At 35.5% G+C, this 16,556-nt stretch overlaps 1 protein-coding gene across 1 annotated transcript in view; it reads right to left on the reverse strand.

The window, feature by feature from the left end:
* LOC140243982 (cytidine monophosphate-N-acetylneuraminic acid hydroxylase-like) overlaps positions 1 to 16,556 on the reverse strand; it is a 57,740-nt gene that overhangs the window by 17,389 nt on the left and 23,795 nt on the right. Inside the window, exons 9-11 of the mRNA XM_072323644.1 lie at positions 15,393 to 15,530; positions 14,079 to 14,126; positions 4,756 to 4,882 (exon numbers count right to left, since the gene is read on the reverse strand). Coding sequence (XP_072179745.1) covers positions 4,756 to 4,882; positions 14,079 to 14,126; positions 15,393 to 15,530 — 313 coding nt within the window. The remainder of the gene's footprint in view (positions 1 to 4,755; positions 4,883 to 14,078; positions 14,127 to 15,392; positions 15,531 to 16,556) is intronic.

Here is a 16,556-nt window from a genome sequence, read left to right on the forward strand (position 1 = left end):
ATAAAGGTCATGTGCCTTTCGAGTCCACTGACCTGTACATAAGAGGTTAAAGATTTCAAAAGCCACAGAAACCCAGAGAGTCCTTGCAAAATTGTGTCAGTTCTTTCATGCAGCTTCAATAAAAGGAGAGCAAGTTGTCCTTTATTGTGCTTAACCCTAACTGCACTGGGGGGGGGGGGGGGGCTGGGAGGCCCCCCTCCATACTTTTGGCGATTGCATCGCGACCGCTGGGAATTTCGGATTCTCGCTTCATGACTTTTTCCCCTGAAGTCTTGCGCACATTTTGATACCACATTTGTTTATATCGGACCTACCTAGGGGGTGTTATGGGCCAATTAGTATGCGCATGTCATTAAAAACGGCTAATCGCTGCATATATTTGTGTACAGTTACATACTGTCAATAGACCACAGCTTGCATTACTTTATAAATTTTGCTCAGGAATTGGTTTTCCACTTGGTTCATGCTTCTATATTGTTCTGAAATAATTTTGGTCAAAGTTTAGAAACAATGATACACATAAGGAATATAAAAAAATAGAAAACATAAGAAATAAAAACAATACAAAACATAACAAAAAAGTTTTTTTCTCGTTTTTTTTTCTCTCTCTCTGAGGGGGAAATTGAGTTTTTATCCACATAGATGATTCAAATAACTCTTATCCTTCCACACGAATTACTGGGCACTCTTAGAAAACAATAAAACACATAACAAATGTAAACAGTAAAAACAAAAGAAATAAAAACATTGGAAAAACAAAAGAATAACAGTGATGTTTTCACTTTTTGAGACAAAAAACATTTAATTTCAAAATTGTTTTATGAGTATGGCAAATAACTTGTTTGATTTTTCTCACATTTCTATACTTTTGTATTCATTAATTTTTCTTATATTTTGCACGCAAAATCACATATAAGCTAATTTTTATTTAAAAAATCATGAATTTACATAAATTTGCATAAATTGTACTTCAAGGTTACAATATAAGGGACATTAGAATACAGTTGAAAGTATGGTAGTGCCCATGGGTCCTGTAAAAGGATAATTTTACTTCCTGTTTCATTTTAGTACGTCATGCATTTCAAGAGTATTCAAAAATTCATAAGTAGTAAATTTGCATATCAATAGTTTATGCAAATCTCCTGTACTTATAAAATTAGATAAGAATCTATTTATTTCACATTTGGGAAACATTAGGCTGAAATTATGAAAATATCCCCCAAATGCATAAAATACGCGTTATGAATAATTAATTAGCTAATTATGCAAAAAATGCATAATTGATTAAAATAGATTACACCATCAGATTCAGCACGCAAAGATCTATCAGCATGCAAATTTTCAAGTTCATCGGACATTGCGTTTCGGAGATCAATGGGAGGGGGCCTCCCAGGCCCCCTCCCCCCCCCCCCCGGTATTTTCATGGAGCCAAATAGCCCATTACAGTAAGGGTTAAAAGTGACCGTTTGGGTATAAATGGATATCGCTTCCCCTTTGGAATATAGCACCTTCTGCCCAAACTTTTCATGCGGTCGACCACTGTAGCATTACCAGCAAAACTCCTATGCTTCATTGACTAACGTGTCAGAACAATCATTCGCAGTTCACCGGAATATATAATCTTGTTGTAAATTTGACATCACAGCTTGTTTTGATTGATTTGATTTGATTTGATTTGATTCGATTCGATCAGATTTTGTTCCTCAAAAAAGGTAAATTTCTTGTCACTATAGTTTCCACTTACCTTGGTATAAAGATCTACGTTGACGGCAAGTTCCCTTGTAGATAAAAGTTAGTTTTCTGCATCAGCCCTAAATGTGTTAGTGATTCGAAGAGAAGTCTTACAAATGTTATGCGAGATATGAAATGAGATCATTTAATAAGTAGATCTGATGTTCTGTAGCACATTCTTCTTTGCTGTACTCCGTTATAACCTGCAAAAGGTTTTGTTTCTCAAGTAAAATAATCCAATTATTACGCGACTAAATTATCAAAATCCGTTTTTGTGAGTCGCAATAATGCTAGAGGTGAAAACTCAGTTAAAGCGACTAAAACTAGATATAAATACTCGTTGATTTTACCATAGGCTTCGGTTTCGCGTCCTTGCCCGCCACTCAATTTGTGAATCTGTGGCATGGCCGGCGGAACCGGAAATGGAAGAGGAGGGATGAGCTGAGGACCTTTTTATTTATTTATTCATTTATTTATTTTTTATTTATCTATTTATTTATTTATTTTTTTTTTTGCTTGTCCGGAATCCGGAAATGGAATGGGAGGGATGAGCTGAGGACCATTTTTCTTTTTTTTTTCTTTTTTTTTTATTGCTTGTTAGCTCATGAAACCGGGAAGTGGGCCCCCACACTATTGGAAAACCAAGGAGGTTCAAGAGAGTGGAGTCACAACTGTCGTATTTCCTTTGAAGTCACGTTTGATGCCGCCACTCGAAAGAAGCATGTGGCAAACTGGATCTGCCGCGCAGATAGGAAGACAATTGACTCATGTCTCATTGCATAATCATCAGCCACTTTCTAACGAAAATATGTCTGTGTGATGGTAATTACTTTTCGCCATCCCTACTTATAAAAGATAGGTGGTATATAATGGTAAAGACACTGGGATACGCGAATAGAAATTGCGCAAAAAATGATGAAATGAAAATGAAAATTACTCGACTGGCCGTGCCCGGCCACTAATCTGATATATCTAGTAATACAGAATTATACTCGAAGATTATTCCATATCAGTTTTATTTGGCGGAATTAAGTGGAAAAGTGATAAACCCGCTTTCCGGGAGGGTACAGTTTTAAACACTTTCACATGATACAGCTCTGATTTACACTTTTGCACATATTTTTTGAAGGGATTGGCCTTTGTTTAATGAGCTTTATCATTAAGTGAGATTTCGTTTCATTTAATAGATGTACAAGCAAAATATAGCCAACATTAAGTTAACGTTCAAAATGAATCTTCAGATTGCTCAGCAAGACGGCGGCATCAAACCCCGTCACCAAAGGCACAGATGCACCTGTGAAATTCTTTTGTTCATCAATAGAAAAGTGACAACTGTTTGAATAATTACAGCCAGTTGGAACTCCATCTCTTAAACCTCCTTGTGAAAACGATCCGCCGGCCCTGTGTGCATTACGTGAAGACGTGTGGGGTAACCTTTAACGATTCTCCTCGATCAAATGTGTTTAGCTCAAAATTTGTGCGTCCGATACTCCCCGTCATGTGACTCTTTGTCTATTAAACGTCCACAAGTCCAAAATATTTTTGTGACGTCTCCTGCAGGTAGTCTGGTCTGTTCAACTGTATTCCTTTATGCAGTTTCTGAAAATGATCAATTGCCATAAGAATCTGAAGATACTTTTTTTTTAAAGATTTCAGCTTTCACCTCAGGTTTGATCTATAAAAAAGGGAGGCCGTAACAGGCAGTTAGATTATATAGTATCAAATGTCTCATTTGCATATATACGATTAACCAATACGCCCATTCAAGGAAATTTATGATAGGAAATAAAAAATGTAGGAAAACTTGTATTCGAAGTAGTATTCCTCTACTTATGGGAAACTACACAAGATTTGCACAATTTTTTTCCAGAACTTAACAGAAAAAAGAAAGAAATGACAAAGCTGCTGTGAGATTGTCGTTGAGTATAATCATAGAGTACCCAACTGTCTCTCCTTTGGTTTTGTTTTGTTTTTGTTTGTTTTTTTCGGGGGAGGAGGGAGTGGAGGGAGTTCGTTTTGGTTGTTACAACTATATTTCGACAAGAGAGTCTCTCATATATAAAATGTATTTCTCAGACTATAACCACCACCCCCTCCAAAAACAAACAAACAAACAAACAAACACAACAACAACTACACACACGCATACACAGAAATAAAAAGAATTAAAATAGGCCCGATGCATGGTTACAGTGAATATAGAGAATTCCAAGCCATGGCTTATATATCCCTGCTGGAAAGAACACAGTGTTCCACAATGTGAGAAACGTAGTGTGAACACAATGTAAATTCGAACGTTTTAACAGAACGAACACAATGTGATCGTCAATTCACAGTGTGAAACAAAGCATTACTATGTGAACACTCTGTGAAAACCACACCACAGTGTGAAATCATCTTCACACTGTTAAATTCGAGCGTTTTCACATAGTCGACTATGTGAACACACTGCGGCTCACTGTGTTCTTTCCAGTAGGCTTGTCCTAATTCAAAGATTAGAAAGGCAGATAGACCCGACAGAGACAACCTCATCCGCTGTACCTCTAGGGCATGAATATTGAAAACCAAGCATGAGACGAAGGAAAATTTTTATAAATTAACGTTCCAACTTAAAAACAAATGAAAAGATTGACAGACGTTTCACCTTTGAGTATTATACAGCAAGCGATAGATTGTGTTGCTGTCTATATGCATTGTGAAGAGTTATTAAGGCAAAAACAGATAAATGCCATTTTCAAATTAGTATTATTTGTTGTTGTTGTTGTAAGGTCATCATCAAATAGAAAAATAAATATTTTGTATGACACTGCACGCGATATATAACAAGAAACATTTTTAAGTTATTATAAAAAAGAATATTCATTTATGGACTTCTTTGTTTAGTTTCCTTGTTTTCATAGACTTCAAACTCAAATAACTGAAGTTAACTCGAGTTATGAGCATATCGGTTTGACATTCAAACTTCTCATTCATTGCATATAATCAGGAAAGCCCCAAATTTGCCAAATGAGAGAGTCGACTTACTCTCACGATGAGGTCGTAGTCGTGAAACCCGACCCACTCGTAGTATGCATGGATCCATTCCGGGTATGAGAAAATTTCGCTTGAAATGCTGTCATTCACGGCATTCATGTATTTCGCGAAATCCCAGCTACAAAGCAAAAACATACAAACTGAAGTGCTAAAGAATAATATCGACAACTTTACCAAAATCTTAGTGATGTAGAGTCATTTTTTTTCTTTGCCTTGCAGTTTGATTGTTGACATTAGTAAAAGCCATCCACCTAAAATTACCATGGTACTCAAATTTCTCACGTATCTACCTGTCGTTACTCTTTTAACCCGTTCCCTACGGGAACCTGGTGGCATGTGTATTAAGTCTATTGGCATTGATTGGCAGTTCCAAAGTCAGTGTGGAATGGGTTAACACTGCAATAATGAAAGAATGAAGGACAAATTTCATTTACATCAATTCTTGATATGCAAAAGCAGTAAAACATGTTAAAAAAAAAGCAAGGCCCTACTCAACAGCGCAAATATGACATGGATGTTATACACAGGGGTCGGGATGAAATAGCATTTACCAAACCTTGTTTGGATTTTATTTCGACCTTGGATCTTTTAAATCACTGACTATGTAGTTAGTCAATGGTATAACTTTCAAGCACGGGGCATTGCCCAAACGGCCCACTGAGAAAAAAAAAAAAAAGTCATGTAGAATTTATCATTGTCGTTTGACCTACATTAAGTTCATTAGACAAATTTTGGAGTCCGGGCTAATTCATGTTCTTGGAAACACAGATAGTCAAAATGGAATAACTCTAATGTTAATGGTAATAATAATAATGATGAAACTGTGGGCCGATTTATATCGGAAGGAGCACAAGCCTCTGCAACGTCATTCTGAATAACAACATTACGTGTTGGACAAAGTTGGGAATTTCATAATATAGGTGATCAGGGTTTCAGTGTGATTATTCCTTCGACATTTTGAAGTGTTTGTAATCGATCTGTACATTCATTCATTACTTGAATCCAGTATGACGTCGGCATATTCAATACGTAATAACATTGTAAACCAACTATATCCGTTTGGTATATATTCGTCGGTATATATATATATATATATATATATATATGAATCATATTCTTTTTTATTAGAGGAAAATACTGTAATCTGTCCTCAGATGTTCCAGTATCGTATACCATTGTGTCTATTTTCTCCTTCTTTTATGTCCGCTCTTCTGCATTCTTACCGGTATGTGTACACAATTCTTTGCATTATATTCAATCTAGGTAGTATTTTATTATTACTCTTATATCATGGAATCCAGTTTGCTTGTGTCCGCGATGGCACGTGTTGTAGTTTCATTTCCCCCCTCTTTTTTTCCTTCCTAATTTGATTTCTTGTCAGTTGACATTGGTTTATTTGATTTTGTTTTATATGTGTTGTAGTTTCATTAATTCAATTCATTATTCGTTTTCGCATTCATTTTCTGAGGGTCCTATATAGTACAAGCTTTGCTATTTAGTGGAACCCTCCATTTCCATTCCATCCTTATTTAACTTGAACTATATGTATACGTATACATTAAAAAAAAGTACAGCTATATTTTCCTCATTAAATGAAGAAAATATAGTTGTATTAATCGCTTTGTTATTCATTATCACTTGTATCAAATCACGTTTTTGCAATTATTACAAATATGTTCTGTTATACATTGCATATAAGAAAATGACTTAGTACGAGGGACAGAGAAGAAGATGTATGTTATAGAATCAAACAAGTCAAATATTGCATATTTTGATTCGTTTGTGTATAAAATCTATTTTTAGGTCTATCTGTACGTAATTGTGTAACTGTAATTGTTGAGCGTGTCTTCATATAAGATGTATTTACATGTTATTCGGTACAGTATTGTCCTTGTCTTTGCATTGTGTCTCCTCTTTAATCCAGGAGGCAACCGAGGCCCTACATGTCACTTTGTTTATTCATATAATAATGAAAGCTGAACAGCAACATTCTCTGTTTATTTGACGGAAATGAAAATAAATTTAAATTTGAATTTAAGTTTGAATTTGAATTTGAATTTGAATTTGAATTTGAATTAGATGAGGTGTAACATTTCGCCAGTCATCCATGTAGACAATACGTTTTACCAGTTGGGAAATGCCGGTGAAGTAAATAGTATATAATCATCATCTCTTTCCAGACATTCACATCTTCACCAATACCCACAGGGTTTTGCACATTTTGTCGGAATAATTTCTTATAGGAGTTGACAGAAGTTAGTATCTTCCATGTTTACACCAAATGTTCAGATTAAGTTACTTAAAGGGATCGTATAGTTTTGGTTGAGACCTAATTTCAGGTTTCTAACATGTGTTGGTGAGATAATGAAAAACCTGTTGTGAAATATGAAAGAGAATGTAATTCCTTGAGGAATTCAACGTTTGTTTCTCCAAAACAGAGCGATTGTAATAAAGTGTGGGACCCATACGATCGCTTTGTTTTACTTTGTTTTTGGATGTTTCAGTCATTCCAAACCCGATTTTCATCAAATAAACTTTGAATTTCCCTTAAGATGGTATGCTCTGTACTATTTCATGAGTGTTTTCTTGGTATCTCGCAAAAAGTTAAAAGCCCAATTCTGATCTCCACCAATACTGCACTATCCCTTTAACGAATGATCAGTCGGCAATTATATGCCCTATTCTACAAGAATGCACCTGATCTTTCCTATTCGTGATCATACGATCAAGAGACTCACCAATTCTTTTCGTACTCGTGGACACTAATTTATTTATAATGATGCTGGGAATGTCATATCACAGATTTGACTAATGCATGTTGTTTCTTTCGTTAATCTGCTCAGTAAAATACCACAATAATGATATAATATTATGTCAATGATGGTGTGCTTAAAGGGATCAAGTACAAAGTTTCATACGTATGAAACAAGCTAAATAGAGTTCTTGGTTCGATACCAAGAAAGCCATTTATACAACATAATTCGAAGATTTAGTTTCAGCAAAAGTATTCAGCTTCTGACTGGTTAATAGATTCGCAGTATATTAATTTATAAACAAAGTGAAATAAATACAAATTGGCAACCCAATACAATGACAACTTTTCTCCTTTCTACTGACGTCATCTATATTTCGTCTTCGGTTATCGTGTATTCTCACAAAGTTTCATGAAATACCAAAGTATATTCTTACATCATCAATGATAAAAAAGAACTCTTAGCAGAATATAAAGGACAAGTTTACCCAATTACGTGTGAATTGGGTGGATGCAGTAATATTGTGGAATACATCAGGTAATGTTTGAGGAAAATGGGACAATCCGTTCAAAGGTTTTGAATTTCAAATTCAAATTCAAATTCAAATATCATCGCCAGATGAAAAGACTTCTATCGTATGTGATGTCACGTAAGTACAAGTATGTATAGAAAAAGAAAGAGAATTTCACTTTTTCATACATTCATGAAAGTTACATTCCCTCAACTAGTTTTTGGACACATGGTAAGGGTAATATTATTTCCCCTGCTTTCTAAAAGAGGTGGGTCAAGCGCTCTCTCGTTTTACTAGAAATTTGAAAATTTATTGAATTCTGCTTGCATTATTTCATTCTATATCGTGGTAAGTAGGTGAGATCACAAACTGTTTTAGTCTTCCAGCTAAGGCTGTACAGTAACATCAAAGATTCATAGCTAAATCCATCATTAGGTGATCCGAGTATCCTCTCGGATCACCTTCTGTATCTGTACTGATTAGGTGATCCGAGTTTCCTCTCGGATCACCTTCTGTATCTGTACGGATTCTTTGTTCTTCTTCTTCTTTTTAGCTGATCCGAGTATCCTTCGGATCACCTTCTGTATCTGTACGGATTCTTTTTCCTTCTTTATTTCTGGACAAAATTTGTGTATCGATTAGCTCAAAAATCCTCTTCCTATCAATGTCAAAATTATACCATATATGTATCATGTCCCAAAGACGACGGGTCAAGTAAAATCGTAGTGATCAGTCGACCGTGACGTCACTATGACGTCATTATATGAAAACACATTTTCAATCATATCTCATTAATGGAATGGAATTTTTCAATGAAATTTACGTCACGTAAATTTCAATTCAAGGGAATTCTACTCATGTTTTCAAAATTCATCGCATCGTTAAAACGTGCGCGTACGCGCGCGTTGAAATATTTGTATGCTCCAATCGCGCTCAATTTTTTTTTTTGCATACGTTTCAGACCATTTGGAGCATTTTTTGAAAAATTGAAAAAATCGGACGGACGCGTACGCGCGCGCACATATACGCACGCACAGCTCATATACAATAGAAATTTCCCGTTTTTTCACTTTGATCAGATGTCTGAAATGTCAAGGAATATTTCTACCAAGTTTCAAGTCAATCCGACTCAATATGACGTCATACAGGCCCGTCAAAGTTGAAATTCCGCGCCCGCGTCAATGGCGATATACAGTGCAACTATGCCAAAAAACCGCCAATTTTAAATCCGATTTTACTCGTCAGGATGGACGGTGACCCCCATTTTCTTTACATATTCTGAAAGCTGATGAGTTGTTCATGTCATTTCATGGGTTGGAAATGCTGAAAAAATGATTAAAAGATATCAGATTTCTTAATAAAATAAAAAAGTAAATTTTCAAAATGACGTCATCAAATTTCAAGTTCACTCGAGCGTATCTCACTTATCCTTTGTTAATTTTCTCCCAGATTTCAGTATGTTGTAGCTTATTAAAATTTTGACAGGATGATGTTATCACCTCGTAAAAACGGATTGAAAGTAATGTTGTAAAATTTGACCAGTTTACGTGTTATCTCTATGAGAGTGCAGTTTTTCTTGGAATGAAAATTGACATGACTACCTTTATCGAGCAATAGCTCACTTACACTACGGTGAATTTCTCCCAGATTTTAATATGTTGTAGCTGAGACTTTGGGCTATCGTGAATGTGTCCTCCATTTTTTCATACGATGTCGGGATCACATTAAAAAACTTGGTTGAAATTAAAGCTTATCTTCGATGTATTGAGATGTTTCTTTCTTTCTGCAGCTTTCTTTGCAATAAGTCAAGAAAAACAGCCCCTATCACCCCCAAATTTTGCACATGTTTAGTTCATGTCATGTACATTATTTCATAAAATAACAACTTCTTGATCAGACACCATCTTCGGTATGTAAATTAGGGTCAAAGGTCAGAAATGTTTTATCCCGTATCTTGGTGAATACGTGTCCCATCTTTCCCATATTTTGCACACGTAAAGACCATAATACAAGAATCATTTCACAAAATAACTACTTTTTGCTCAGATGCCATCTTGTCTGTGCAAAGTGGGGTCAAATGTCATATGTACTTCTTTCTCTATCTTTGTTATGACTTGTTATCTCTCTGGGAGTGCAGTTTTTTCTGCAAATGAATATTGACATGACTATCTTTTTCGAGCACTAGCTCACTTATGCTTCGGTGAATTTCTCCCTGATTTTAATATGTTGTAGCTGAGACTTTGCACTATCATTACTGTACACATTGTTTTTTCATACGATGTCGGGATCACGTTAAAAAACTTGGTTGAATTTAAAGCTTATCTTCGATGTATTGAGATTTTCTTTCTTTCTGCAACTTTCTTTGCAATAACTCAAGAAAAACAGCCCCTATCATCCCCATATTTTGCATATGTTTAGTTCATGCACGTACATTATTTCATAAAATAACAACTACTTGATCAGACACCATCTTGGGTATGTAAATTAGGGTCAAAGGTCATAAATGTTTCATCCTGTATCTTGGTGAATACATGTCCTATCTTTCCCATATTTTGCACACGCAAAGACCATGTTACAAGGATCATTTCACAAAATCACCACTTTTTGCTCAGATACCATCTTGGCTGTGGAAAGTGGGGTCAAAGGTCAAATATACTTCATTCTGTATCTTCGTTAGTGTATACGGAATTCGGTACCAAAGATGGCAGGTCTGACTCCCTTTTCTAAATGAGAATCCAAACATCACACGGCAAATATCCCCTAAACGCAGATGAAACATTTATGGCCATGCCTATTGGGATCAGGATTTGAATCGTTGATTTCCAAATAGATCGGATCACCTAATTTGTCAGTGTTGACAAATTCCAAGTCTAGTTCTTCTTCTTTATTTCTCCTCAAAAGTTGTGTATCGATTAGCTCAGAAAGTGTTCTTCCTGTCAATTTCAAACTTATACCATATATGTATCATGTCCCAAAGACGACGGGTCTAATAAAATCATAGTGATCAGTCAACCATGACGTCACTATGACGTCATTATATGAAAACACATTCTCAATCATATCTCATCAATGGAATGGAATTTTTCAATGAAATTTACGTCACATATATTTCAAGTTATGGGCATTCTACTCATATTCTCAAAATTCATATTTTCTCTTAAAACGCGCGCGCACGCGCGCGTTGAATATTTGTATGCTCAAATCGAGCTCAAATTTTTTTTTTGCACACGTTTCAGACCATTTGGAGCATTTTTTGAAAAATTGAAAAAATCGGACGGACGCGTACGCGCGCGCACATATACGCATGCACAGCTCATATGCAATAGAAATTTTCCGGGTTTTTTTTACGTTTATGGGATGCCTGAAATGTCAAGGAATATTTCTACCAAGTTTCAAGTCAATCCGACTCAATATGACGTCATACGGGCCCGTCAAAGTTGAAATTCCGCGCGCGCGTCAATGGCGATATACAGTGCAACTATGCCAAAAAATCGCCAATTTTAAATCCGATTTTACTCGTCAGGATGGACGGCCATCAGAGGCCATCTTGTCTGTGCAAAATGGGGTCAAAGGTTACGCTGTATCTTCGTTATGACGTGTTATCTCTATGGGAGGGAATTTTTCTTTCAGATGTGAAAATTGACATGATTGTCTTTATCGACGACTAGCTCACTTACCCTTCGGTGAATTTCTTCCAGATTTTAGTATGTTGTAGCCAATTTAATACTCAATAATAATATCACCAAGCCAGCCATTCGTCGTCTGGCAAGAAGGGGCGGCGTGAAGCGAATTTCGGGCCTCATCTACGAAGATATTAATACTTAATAATCAAAGCTTTAATCGGATGATGTCTTCACCTCGTGAAAGTGGATATAATGTAACCTTGTCAAATTTAACCAGTTTACGTGTTATCTCTATGGGAGGGAATTTTTCTGGAAATGAAAATTGACATGACGGTCTTTATCGAGCACTAGCTCATTCACTCTTCTGTAAATTTCTCCCAGATTTTAATATGTTATAGCTGAGACTTTGGGCTATCGTTATGTACCCCCCATTTTCTTCATACGATGCCGAGATCATATCAAAAATCTTGGTTGAAATCAAACTTATCTTCGATGTATTGAGATATTTCTTTCTTTCTGCAACTTTCTTTGCAATAACTCAAGAAAAACAGCCCCTATCACCTCCATATTTTGCACATGTTTAGTTCATGTCACGTACATTATTTCATAAAATAACAACTACTTGATCAGACACCATCTTGGGTATGTAAATTAGGGTCAAAGTCATAAATGTTTCAACCTGTATCTTGGTAAATACATGTCCTATCTTTCCCATATATTGCACACGCAAAGACCATGTTACAAGTATCATTTCACATGACAACCACTTTTTGCTCAGAGGCCATCTTGGCTGTGCAAAGTTGGGTCAATGGTCAAATATACTTCATTCTGTATCTTCGTTATAGTGTATACCGAATTTGGTACCAAAGATGGCAGACCTGACTCTCTTTTCTAAATGAGAATCCACATATCACACGGCCAATGTCTCTAAACACAGATGAAACCTATATGGTCATGCCTATTGCGATCAGGACTCGAATCATTGATTAAAAAAAAAAAAGCGGATCACCTAATTTGTCAGTGTTGACAAATTCCGAGTCTAGTTTATTTGTTTTATTTTATTTTATTTTTTGCCTTTAATAAAGGCACTCTTGTCATCGTTTCAAGGTATTGTTAATGATAGCCACTTCGCTATCCAACGATAGTTGCATTGGCGTAAGTCAGAGCCTGCAAGATATAGATGCTATCGCTCCCAAATTTGGTACGATACGATGTACAAGAGAGAAGTACACACAAATCAAATAATGCACCACTAGACTGCGTAACCGCAGTATTACAAACAAAGAAGCGTCCTTCATGGTTGTCGACTTAAGAATTCAATGTGCATTTATTCTATTCGGTATGTTTGAAGTTTTCTACACTCAACATACCAATGATCATAACAAAAACGGAAGAAAAAAAATCTGAATACATCAACATGAAGCTAGACACAGACTTGCATAAAATGTGCACAGTCATAAGTGGAAAAAGTTTGCATGCTTCAAACAAGCAAAAGTGAATAATTGTTAAGGCAGGAAGGTGAATTATTGTTCAATCGAGCTGAACGATGAAAGTAAGTTTTATATCAGGTTTTTCTGTAATAATGGCAATGACAAATATGCGAGTGGTGTTTTGTCTGCAACAAAGAGATTTTTTTTTTCTCTACAACATTACCCACTCTTTAAGGTTAGACCCGTCAATACCTGATACTGCTTCGTAGTTTCTTTTGTCTAACTGCATGAACTGTGTGTTTATTCTTGTGTGAACAAACACACAAAAAGAATCCCTTATTGTCATTTAAAATACATTACAATACAACATTCTTTTTTCGTTTCGTTTTAATTGCATAAGTATTGGTATATTTTGTACAGGTATTATATTGCACCATCTCAACCGAAAATGTACCATCCCTTGTAATGGTGATCAATCATATTATAAACGCACAGAGAACAAACAGAAACCCACAAAGTTATTTATAATCATCATGCATTCCATAACAGAAAATCTAACAATCTAACAAATATCTTTTAAGATTCCTCTTAAATATGTTTATATTGGGAGAATTTGTAACTTTAACGGGTAGAGAATGCCATAAACCTACGAAGGTCCAGTATGTGTAAGTATGTGCATTTTATAAATTATCTTATCTACTTTAAACATAATATTTCGTGTGTTGTACTTGTTGAATCTAAGAATACTGTATAGAAAACAAAATCACTTTGTTGAATATATCCACAAGATTTTTAGGAGTGGGGTTTGCTTTTGCAAAAGAACCTCATCTATGACAAATGACACCGCCATCCAAGACTAGGCAATGATTCATGTAATAAACTAAGAGCTTAGAACATGGACGGAAGAAAAACCTCAGAAGATAGAAGGAACGTCATTCAGGGTGACAAAGTTAAAGATTTTTAAAAAGAAAAACACGACTTGACGCGTTACTCTTACCTATCTTTGAATAGTTTGGTACTGGCAGGCGGATCTTGAATGTAGTCTCTGCATCGTCAAAGAATTTTAAGGCAGAAGAAAAACGTCTTTACATAAGATGTAGTGAAAACAATATGTTTTCAGATTCTCAAAGATCATCTCTGGAAGTCGTTATCATTCCATTCAGGCTAATCATGCTAATGAGAAATCAATTCATGATTTAGGACAAAGCCAGTGTATTTATTATTTTTTGTTTTCAACAAAGTTCTTTCACCTTTATACACATTATTCGTTATAAAATTGCACATGGTGACGTCATCATCTCACATTGGTGAGCGTTAGAATCATTTTTAGTCATCTATTCAATTGTGTTCAATGCGGACATCATATTTCCGGAGCAAAATAATTAAAAGGCCTCATTGATGAGGTAAAATGATGTATCGGTGCGATGTCAAGATATAATAATCTCCTTTTGGAGAGTACGAGTGGACGTTTCGATTTTCATAATGGAAGATTAATTTTGTCTTCATGGTCTTTGCCATCAAAATTTTGTGTTTTTGAAGCTCTTTTTTTTTTTCTCTAGGAGAATGAACCCCAAATATATAATTGGATTGAGGGAGGAAACAATATCAGTAAAACACAATATCATCAGCAAAGTTAATGAGGCCCCAATATTAAGCTCGGCTTGCTGGGGATAATCCTGTATGGTACTTTGATTTTTTTTTTCTCTTATCATATCCCTGTTCTCTGTCACATTGATTTCTTTTATTATTTGTACCATGCAAACAAAAAAAGAAATGAAATGAAATGAAATGAAATAATGAAATGAAATGAAATAATGAAATGAAATGAAATGAAATGAAATAATGAAATGAAATGAAATGAAATGCAATGCAATGAAATGAAGTCAAAGTGTGGGGGAAGTCGGACAATGTCTCAAAAAGTTATTTTTGAATTTTCCATCGCTGGGTGAGAAAACTACTACAGTTTATGACTTCATGTAGGAGAAACGATGTGAAGAAAATATACAGAAAAATTCAGCATGTTTTCCTTTCCTAGCATAACGCTCTTTCAAAAAGCAGCTGGAATGGCATTACCCTTAACATGTGTCAATAGCACCTCGCGGGAATGTATATTCCCCCTTTCCCCAAGATTCAAATTTTGTGGAATTCTTTTAAAATTCTAATTAGATTATTGTCCCGGCGTGACGTCACGAAATGTAGTAGTCTTCTCCTTCAAAGATATCAGCATTCATTAAATCAACATGCTTATTTGTGTTTAATTTCCTTTCTAGTTAACTTCTAGTCAACCACAAAAGTCAGGTTGCATGTTTACCTGTCTCCTTGGATAGCCTTCTGTAGATCCAAGACGGACCCTGGTTTTGGAGTCCATGTCTTCACCAGTGGACACCGCTTATTGATCAATGCGTTGAGAGTATCTGGTTCGTTTCTGATGTTGATTTTCCGAAGATATCTTGGGGGAGGGGAGGGTAAAATAAGTTGCAACAAGCAATGTAACCACCAACACTGTAGATACTGAAAAAAAAGCGGTAGAATGCCGTGCAGGTGTTACCAAAAAAAAAAATCCCACTTTTGATCCTTAATAGTTCAAAAACTATACATCAGGTAACACTGACATTGATATGAGCAATAGCTGAATGGTACAATTTTTCAGGTTATTTAAAAATGAAGGCATAAATCAGTTTTATTATATTCGGGATTAATTTTTTAAGTTAGTTAGGATTCAGATTGTGCTCTTTTTTCAACCTCTGTAAAAAAAAAAAAAAAACTGTAACTTTGCACAGGGGTCAATTTGTGTGTATGATGGGAGTGCGTGGTTAACACCCAGACAATGGTCCTGGACAATGATACTTAATTATTTATTCATGAGGAAATGTTTTTGTTGTTGTTGTTGTTGTTGTTGTTGTTGTTGTTTTGGTTTTAATGGCGTGTATCACTCAAGATTGAGTATTTACCCCAACTATCACAGCTAGTCTTTATTCATCCTGAAATGTAGGTTATACAAGCACATTACGTTTTTCCTGTGTATGCATTTCACTTCTTACCATGAATTCAGACTAGCAGTGCCAGGGCAATCCATCATGAATTATCCGTTAAAGCATTCATGTGCCTTGGAGCAAAAGACCGAAGAAAGTCTAGTCAGCAGAGCTCTAAACGAGTAGTATTCATATACATTGGTCAGGGTTGTCGTAAGAACACACTCACACACACACATCATTGGTTCCTGTGTATAAAGTTCAGGTTTTGCACAGAGGGTTAAAATTTGACCAAAATCTGGAACCTGTGGATTTAATGAAACTGATTCATGCTTTCATATTCAAATCACCTCCAAGTAAACTGTGCACTATTCAGCTATTGATTCAACTATAGATGACGGTGTTATCTGATATATAGCTTTCGAACTATTTAGGATCAAAAGTGGGATTCTTTTTTTTTTTTTTTTTTTTTTTGTAAAACCGAGTACATGATCATAGAGTTT

This window comes from Diadema setosum, chromosome 20 (genome assembly GCF_964275005.1).
Source record: "Diadema setosum chromosome 20, eeDiaSeto1, whole genome shotgun sequence".
Lineage (NCBI taxonomy): Eukaryota > Metazoa > Echinodermata > Echinoidea > Diadematoida > Diadematidae > Diadema > Diadema setosum.